At 37.0% G+C, this 9,392-nt stretch overlaps 1 protein-coding gene across 1 annotated transcript; it reads right to left on the bottom strand.

Moving 5' to 3' along the window:
• Positions 1–1,027: 1,027 nt before the first annotated feature.
• On the bottom strand, positions 1,028–6,933 carry LOC120146551 (probable glutamate carboxypeptidase AMP1). Its single transcript, XM_039160076.1, has 10 exons — positions 5,853–6,933; positions 4,638–4,880; positions 4,002–4,154; positions 3,847–3,915; positions 3,091–3,178; positions 2,904–2,987; positions 2,693–2,781; positions 1,821–1,934; positions 1,577–1,711; positions 1,028–1,314 (listed from the first exon to the last, which is right to left on the bottom strand). Exons 1-10 carry the CDS (start codon positions 6,804–6,806, stop codon positions 1,141–1,143), a joined length of 2,103 nt encoding a protein of 700 aa, XP_039016007.1. The 5' UTR covers positions 6,807–6,933; the 3' UTR covers positions 1,028–1,140.
• Between the last annotated feature and the right edge of the window lie 2,459 nt (positions 6,934–9,392).

The raw sequence follows: 9,392 nt of genomic DNA, 5'->3' as shown, positions 1-9,392 counted from the left end.
ATATCAAACGCAATACTTATGGTACAATGAACTGCTTGGTTTGTCTCCATAGTACCTGCAATTTAGGCTCAAAGATAGTTTGTAAAGGAAAGACAGAGCAGCAGCAAAAGAGCAAGTGGTCATTTGTACACTCAATATAAAGAACTCTGAAAAACTCAACATGTTTTCTCCAAAAGATAAATCAGAGTCATCAACCTTTTGATTAGCTTCAGAGACAAAGATGGTAATAGTAGAAGCTCATTCATGCTCTCAAAGGCTAAAAATCCATTCCATCTTCTGTAGATTGCAAGTGCAAAACCCTTCAAAAAAAAGGCATTTATTCCTCTATACATGATTACAACAAATAATGGTTCAAATATAGTTTCGCTTTAAATATTTTCGGCCCCGATCACTTTTAATCCTTATAGAGGTTGTGCACATGTTTTTGTGCCCTTAGAGTAATAATTATTTCACTTAATTCCATATGAACTGGTTTACTTAATAAATTTATATATTTTATTTATTTCTTTTGAATTTTATTTCCTCGAACTTGAAATTTCATGTAAGAATTGATTAAAGTAAATATCGATTAATTGATTACTAATTGATACAATTAATCATAATTTCACTGTAAGATTATTTATAATGTAAAAATAATAATAATTTATACAAGTTGGTAACATAAATTTGTAATCTATCAATTATCTTGAATAAAATAAATCATGTTATGACTAAGCTAAAATCCGAAAATGAAATAGTTGACTCTCGAGTAGAGATTCATATGTTCTTCATTGAGGTAGACAACACATTATATTAAATTCACAATAATTAATTTTAAATCTGTTTATATATTAAGTTCACTTTAAACCTTTTGAAGTATATTAAGAATCTATATATCTCAATAATAAACTAATGGTTAATATGTTAAGTATGTAACATATAAACGATATATTTACATTTAGAAAAATAAAACCATAAATTAATTAAAAAGTAAACGATATATTAATTAAAAAATAAAACCATAAATGTTCAAATGCTAAGAAATAAGAGCCATAAACTAAAGATTCAATATCTACTCTAAGTCCAGGCAAAAGGAACTAATTTGACTCATATATCTACAACTTTATGCTTCCCTTTCTTTTTCTCTTATATTTAATGTTTTCAGAAGACCTCTCCTCTCAGTGCAGCTGCTGCTCTTTGGATGGCTCTAGCAACTCTCCAGACTTCATGCTGAATTGTTGCATCCCTATCCCTTCTGCTCGATTCCGCTATTGCATCTGATATTCCGGGGAAGAAATCAAATTCGCTCCTGTGGCCAATGCGAGGTCCATATATCTGAATCAAACAGAAAAAAGAAAGAGTTATATCCATCTGAAGAGTTATATCCATCTGCAACGATCAATTTATTCACCATCAAAACCTTAATGTATCCATTTTACAAAACTTAAAAAGTATCCATCTGCACCGATCGATTTAGAAACTTCAAGCTATACAGACTTGCAGCAGAAGTTACGCCATCAATCAGAGAAGCAAATCATATTACTATATCAGTATGTTAAATCTGTCCTAATAGCAATATACAAAAGAAGATCCTTACGAGATGCTTGAACCACTCCTTTCCTTTAATTCCATCTGTATCTAGGAAGCCTCTTTCGGCAAGCATCAGCCTATCATTCAATGCTCGGATCTTCAGAGCTAAAAGATCATTGGTAAATTCTCTGGCCATTAGATTCTGCAATCCACAATGGAAGATACCACAGGATTAGTCGATAAGAAATGACAACTTGAAATATCTTTCCTCAATATTAGTAGAATTCCAATAAACTTTCTCGCCCTTTTACCTTTGTTTCATTGTTAGCTTGTTTAGCTGCAGATGTAAGTTCCTGAATTGACGCAGCTAAGGGAGCAAGGGATATGCTGGCATCCAAAACTCCGCTCAAGGTATCTTTATACCCCTATACAAAAAGGTTAGAAAATAGTTTCAGAACCTAACTCAACCTCAATAGTTAGGTGCTCACACACTAACCTTGATAAAGTTTGAAAGCCAGCAAGGAAAAGAAATAAAGCCAACTGATCTAAAACAAAGCATATATTCTTCATGTTCAATGCTTCCGAATGCAAATGGGTGGATCATTATTTTAAATGGAAGTACTTCAAGGAATATGTTCCAATCACCAGGGTCCAAATTTTAAGTTATCTTAAACTAACATATGAAAGGTAATCAAGAGGTAGAATTGGAAATGAAAGAAATGAAACACTTGGAAATATGACTGAATGGGCTGTGAAGGGAAGACTGATCTTAGAAAGTGACTGCAAATCTGCAGTAGACTGGATTTTGTTGCCTAATTCTGCTCCTATATTCTTCAGTTCCCTTGTTTTGGGTATTGTGTCCTTAGTTTTAGAAAGGGCGGTTATTATTAGATTTATTCCTAGGGGCTGTAATTGGGAGGCGATAAATTAGCTAAGGAGCGGATCGGTTGATTGTAAGGGTATTTTTCTAGGGAGCTTTAAGGATTTTAGTTTTAATCTGCTGCCCTAAATGTATTGGCGTATTTTATTGTAATAGTTTCTCTTTATAATAAATTGAGGCACTCTTTTCCTCCTTCCGCTAGTTACTCTTTTCTAGAGTCAACTAAGAGGGAGGTTTTTAATGAGGCCTACTATTCCTATCAAAAAAAATATGAACAAACATATCGAGAGAATAACTCCATACCTGCAACTGTTTAGCATATGAAAGGTAATCAAGAGGTAGAATTGGATCATCGGCAAGGCGAATGCCTAAAAGACCCCAAACTCCAGCCACTGACATGTTGGACAAAAAACAGTGTTATCTTGAGAAGTTGATGAGAAAGTTTTTACAGTTTGATTATCAAGTGAATGTTTGAAATTCTTCAAGGGATATGTTGGATGAAAAGAAAGCTAACCAGCCACATGACGCCAAAAGAATGGATCGGCGTGATTTATCATCCAGCTGAAGGAATCAAAGGCAGTATGATATACAGGAAAATCTGGATAGAAGGATTTTAGAGCATAAATTGTAGCACTAAAGAATTATGAACGGCTATGGATGCATTATGTTCAAATTTTCGAAGACTTGTGATAACAATGTACCTCTTCCGTAGTATATGTCAACAGAAGGAACCCCGGCATGTTGCAAGAATGGTGCAAAATCAGAATCCACACCAGTGAGTCTTTCAATCTGCAAAACAACCAAGAGAATCTCAATGAATCTATATGTCTAATTTTATATCAGAACACATGAATGAAGTACAATTGCAAGTGGTCAGTCAGGGGAATACATAGCAGCATTTTCCTTTTTAGTAGGTCACTTTTGTGTCATTCTAAATTTATATAAAGCAAACTTAAAGGACTATCCATCACAAAGAAAACGATAACCAGCTGTAGTGGGCATCTGGTTTTCGCTTATAATCAATCATTTCTCAAGCATTCAGTCAGATCACATCAGAATAATAAAGTGATTCTCAGGTAAACTATATCTGGTAGTATTGTTGTTCATACACCATTTGTTGAAAATCATCATCGTTCTATTAGCCAGGCATAATTGCATGCCAGCTTGCCTTTTCCAGTGATGCAAAAATGTCCGCCAAGCCTAACACTTGTACCCCACATCCCCAAAATGAACTAAACAAAAAACAAGAAAATAATAGAAGCTTGTGACATGATAAGGTCCAAGAAACTTTATCAGAATATACATGCACTTCCCAAGAGAATGCATAATCAAACAATTGAACTTGTGAGTATGGGAAAGGATGATCTATATGTACGAAATTCAATGTATATTATGAGTACTTATAAGCAAAATAAATGAACACAACATTAAGAAAGACAAAGATTGTGTGGCCCTACATTGCTTTTTCCATTCATGGTTGTCCATTTGTCGTATATTGTAGCAAATTCCAAATCCGGATCCTTGACCTGAAATTAGTTTAAATGTCAATTGAAGGGTATAATAAACCAAGTCTTAACAAGTAATCCACTTTTTTTCCACCTCTCTTATCTACCTTCTTTGTGACCTCAAAAATAAGATTATCTAGCTGAGGAGTTGCCCCGGCAAAGAATCCAGGCCCTTGCACTGCACAATCAACATTAAGATACGCCACAGCTTTAGCACCAAGATTCACAAGGTTCTGCTCAACCCACTCTGTAGAACCGATCTGAAAAAAAATAGCAACATATAATCAACTTTGAAGAACCAATGGGTCAGGTAATTATAAAATATAAAAGCTTTATCAAGTTGATTACTATTGAAACATGTTCAAGTATGCTGCAAAATGCATACTTCTCAAAACCGTAAACCAGATAATTTCCCCTCAAGTAACCCTATGTCGTCACAAAAAAGATAATCTGGAAGATGGATTATCATTCTTTACAAGGACATCAAAAAAATTTAAGCTCGGCAAGTGAGGTTAAATGGTTTCTATATAACCTTTTAATAACTATTTATTCATCAATTTTCATAAATATGCCCAACTAGTACATGAGCTAACCCTCTAACCCAGCTTTTGGAGTTTAAAACTTTGTCGCTGGTAAATAGAATGATTTTCTTTTGGTCTAGATTTTGGTGTTTGACGCCCAAATTTGCTCTAAATGAATAGCTTTTTTCAAGCCAGTATTAAACAAAGAGGAACATTACCTACCATTCCAAACTCTTCAGCATCCCAACTGCAAAAGATAATTGTCCTACGAGGGTTCCAACCTTTTCTCATCATAAGGGCATATCTTCGAGCAATATCAAGAAGTGCCGCAGTGCCACTATTTGGGTCAACAGCACCATACGTCCATGCATCTCTATGATTCCCCATAAGCACATAACGATCAGGCTCTTCCAACCCTCTTATGACAGCGAATACATTATAAATTGTAGCCAACTTTTTCTCTCCCTAGAAGAATAAACCAAAAGGTAAGAATCCAGATATATATAGATGAAGAAGATCTTTTCAGAGAATAGAATTTAAAAGGTAATAATCTTTCTGCTTTCCACAAAGAAGAATAGTAATAATAAATGCTTAAAAATAGCTAAATATGTATAACTAGAATCAACTCGAAATGTGTTTTGTAGACCAAAGAAGAATGAACTAGTTCCAATAGCGGGAAGTCCAAAGTGAGGCATCAATAAAGCACGTTGATATCGCTCAAAGTACTTTCCCTTCTAGAAACAAATCAGAATCCGTAACGCTTGAGCATAATGAAGTAGATTACAGGTTTAGATTTTAGCTTAGTGATGATAATTTGAGCTGATTGATCTGAATTCATTGCATATAACATATAAAAACTTCATTTTTCCAGTCAATCATTACTAGCTTCCATGACAAAAGAAGAAAGAAAAAGATACGAAACGTGCAGACAGAAAAACATGCAAGTGGTAGTGGACACTCAAACACCATGCAAAGACAAACCAAACTGTGGCCCAACCAACGCAAATTTCCTTCAATTACCAAATATGCATAAACAACTAGATACTCAATAAAAGCCATGAATTACAGGGCTATTCACTTGGCAATGATTTGAAACTTGCTAAAATTAGGTCACCCCAACTTCTTCAAAAAGCATCAATAACCACTCTAATTTACTGAACTAGCTTTTCGAATTAAAAATGCAGGTCAAGATATACCATCCGGCAAAAGAAGCTCTGTTTTCAGTCAATTTTAACATTGAAATCAATCCCAATTCAAATTGCAATATTTGCAAATCCAGTTTGACCAACTTTTAACACTTAACATCAAGCACAAAAGTCAGCCACTTTTCCCATTGTAGATAGCATATACAGGAATAAAATAAACAACAGTATGCAGTGAAAACAAATAAAAGCAAATGAAATTAGCAGCAGCAATCTACCAGCCAGCCAAACCAACCTGGTAAGTAAAATTCACCATAAACAGACCCGGTCCAACCCGGGACAAATTAGACCGACCGGAATCCCTCCATTCCTGCGGAGCTAAAGGACCCCCAAGAGACTCCAAGATAAGCTGAGCACTCTTAAAAGGCAAGGGCAGAGATGGAATTCCAGGGAATCTCTCGGAAACCTTATTGTCCTCTAACTCCAACCTCTCACCATCTTCAACCCCAGCCCATCCAGGAGTTAAAGGGTCCCCAACTCCCCTCATAACTGTCCCTCTTTCAACTCCAAACCCAAAGCTGCCCCTCGAAATATCCCCTTCAGCATACATTAGCACTCCCAAAGCGCCCATTTTTTCAGCTATTTCAACAACGGCCCCTCTACCCAGACCGCCACCTTTTTTAACCATCACTATGCACCCACTAACGTTAACCTCCATCCGTCCAAGTGCATCATAGTCATCTTCCGTCCCGCGGTTCGCAAAAACAACCTTACCCAGCGTCGTTCCCGAGGGAGAAAATGCATGGTAGGGTTGTATCAAGCTGGAAGACACATCGTAATTAGTGATACCCATTTCGTTTAAAGGCAAGTTAAAGACGGTGCCGTTACTGAAATGCATTGAAACGGAAGCATGGAGAGGGTAGGACAAAAGGGTCCGAAACGGCACCGTGTGGGTTTCGAAGCCAAGGTTTTGGAAGTGGGTTTTAACGTAGTGGATGGTTTCGAGGGAAGGCTTGGTGCCGGCGACATGAGGGTGGGAGGTGAGGGAACGGAGGTAGGAGGAGACAGTGTAGTTGGTGGCAGAAGAGAGGAATAATTGCTGGAAAAGTAGGGCATTTTTGGGATTTCTGTGTGGGTGATGGACAGTGTAGAGACCTATGACGACGAGGATTACGAGGAACAGAGAAGTACAGAGCGGCGATCGCTTTGAAATGAAGCTGCTGTTTGGTTTTGTAAGATTTTGAGACATTTTTCTTTTCTTTCCAATCTCTGGATTAGATGAGAAAGCAGGGCGGCTTTGTTTAGCAAAGGTGGCTGTCTGGCTTAACAGGCTTTTTTTTTTCCAGGGAGAGAGAGAGAGAGAGAGAGAGAGAGGCTACTCTCCAGGTTTAATATATAAAGTTTACTAGACATTGATATATATATATATTCTTTTAGAGAAGGTGCCAAAATTTTAACTGCTTTATATAAACACCCAAATGGATTAATGCCATGTTTGCTTCGACGGAATAAAAATGCGGTTCCGTCACACTTCCACGACAGATCACATTCCATCACTTTAACCGTCGAATAGCAAAACCTCGTTATGGAGGTCTTAGATGGAATTTTTTTTTGAAGGAATGATGTCAAATATTTAACATTCTTTGAAAAGTTATGATTTGTTAACAAGATCTTTGCGATGCTTATCCGATCTATCAAAATTAAATTCATTGTCCTTTAATTATTTTTATCTAATTAGTTAGTCTATAAATAATCATAATGATTCAATGTTTAGTACTAAATTCTAAGAGTTATTATAGAATCTCTCTACTAATAAAGGAGAAAAGATGGAACCCAAAGAGTGTTATGAATCCTCCAACGAGAGAAATTCATATTATAAACTACCGTAGTTCTGCGAATCCTCCAAAGAATGTTGGGAAGCTTTCACTCAGCAACAAAATTTTTTCATTAGCACTATGACAACACAATGAAAAATCTCAATACCATGGTAATACGACGAAGGAAATAAGTCACTCAATCCTTGTACTAGAAGAGTCTGTAGAACTTTAGTATTCAAACGAAGAAATGAGTCTAGTCTTTGTATGTGCTAGAAGTGTTTGAGTGCTACATAATACATTAAAAGGAAGCTTTCTCATTGCTTTGTTTGACAAGTAACTAAATTCTAGTCAAAGCCTTGTATTAGTTTAAGACATAGATGAAAATTTAACTAGTAGGTTTTGTCTAAACTAATTCCTAGTCTATAAATCTAATGAGATAACTCTCATTTCTACTGACCACACAACGATTGTTAACAATACTTGTATGGCTTCTAGTTTATTTTACCAAAGAAGCAATCAGAGAGCTTTTCCTGCCATTATAGCTGGTTCGATATCATTATTCAAGATGAGACTATCTTGCTTTTAAAGTTGCCCCTAAAGTAATTGGGGAAGCAACTCCTGCAATAGTTGTTAAGCAACACTCGCTTAAATTTACCTAGGTTGCTTACCAAAGTCATTTGGAGGAGTTGTCGAGGGGCAGTGTTTAAGGACGCTTTCCCTTCCATCAGCAATCGAGTGTCATCTTTTACTCTGTTGATTCTCACTTGATGTTGTCTTTTGTGTTGTCGCGGCGAGCATCCACGGTAGTTACACATGTCGCTTATTGACTGACAAGCTCGGCAAGTCTCAAGGTCGACGATATTTGTAACAACCTGAATATTTACAAAATAATATTAATTGAAATTGGAGGTAAATTGTGAAAATGGGTGAAATTAAGTGACTAAATTAAAATTTATGGAAACTTGTATGCCATTTTCGAAGTAAAGAAAATTCAGAGACCAAGCCTTGAATTTCCCTTAAAACTGTCGGTAGGCTTGATGATTTAAGCGTGATTTCTGATTTACAATCAGAAATCACAAATGCTATTCCTTCAATTTTCTTCCTCTCACACCTCCATTTTCAAGTCCGATCCAAACGCCGTCCGAATTCCGATCGTTGTTTTGAAACCACCGTTGTGTTCATCATCGAGCGAGGAACAAACCCTTCAAATTAATTGAAGCGAAATGCGGCCAAACGTCGGGAATTTCCAGTCAAAGTAGCGACGGTTTTGTTAGCTCTATCGCCGAGAAAATCTTAAATTCACCACTGATCGTTGCTCCGTTTACGACACCTCCCGCACCATCGTGTTCCTTGTGCCGTTCCGAGTTCACCGGTGTCAACCTTGTCTGCCGTAGACGGCGGCGCGTGAGGAGGTGGTGCAGTCAAAGATTCGGCCGATTTGAAATCGAGATCTCTGCCGTTCAAAAATTTGAACCGATCGTTGTAAGTATCTCGAAATAGTTCAAAATAATTTTTAGAATTTTTTCCGGGATTTTTAGGGCCCCAGAGGACGCCTCACGCGCCACACGCGCCGCCGTAGGACGAGTGGCTGCTGGAAACCAGTTTGACCGGTCTGAATCGGTTTGACCGGTCTGACCCGACCCGACCGTTGACCCGACCCGACCCGACCGTTGACCGTTGACCGTTGACTTTCTTTGACCAAAACTTAAAATGGCTTTGACCGAGCATTAAACGACCGCTGTCCGTTTCGTCAAATTCGAACTCGAAGGACTCCAAATCGACGGTCAAAGTGGTTGACTTTAACTTTGACCAAGAATTTGAATTTTCAAAAAATCATACTTTATATTTTTTGACGTCCTGATTCAGTTTCCGCAATCCGTTTGGCTAAATTCGGACTCGAAATACCCCAAATTGATAGTCAAACCCGAAAAATGCTTAGATATTTAAGAATTCTAGCTTTGAATAATTAAATAAGATTTGAGGCTGATCAATTATTATTGTTTGAAGGTACAAGAGAC

The sequence above is a fragment of the Hibiscus syriacus genome, unplaced genomic scaffold (assembly GCF_006381635.1).
Source record: "Hibiscus syriacus cultivar Baekdansim isolate YM2019G1 unplaced genomic scaffold, ASM638163v2 tig00110930_pilon, whole genome shotgun sequence".
Taxonomy (NCBI): domain Eukaryota; kingdom Viridiplantae; phylum Streptophyta; class Magnoliopsida; order Malvales; family Malvaceae; genus Hibiscus; species Hibiscus syriacus.
The sequence above is the reverse complement of the archived record's forward strand: the minus strand, read 5'-3'. Positions and strand labels throughout refer to the sequence as shown.

What these genes read in the sequence shown, in the direction of transcription:
- LOC120146551 (XM_039160076.1), bottom strand. Translation starts at nt 6,806, where the DNA reads ATGTCTCAAAATCTTACAAAACCAAACAGCAGCTTCATTTCAAAGCGA. An exon ending in TGGTGAATTTTACTTACCAG is followed by an intron (nt 4,881 to 5,852) that starts GTTGGTTTGGCT and finishes TTATTCTTCTAG; the next exon opens with GGAGAGAAAAAGTTGGCTAC. An exon ending in CATATGCTAAACAGTTGCAG is followed by an intron (nt 1,935 to 2,692) that starts GTATGGAGTTAT and finishes CTTTTTGTATAG; the next exon opens with GGGTATAAAGATACCTTGAG.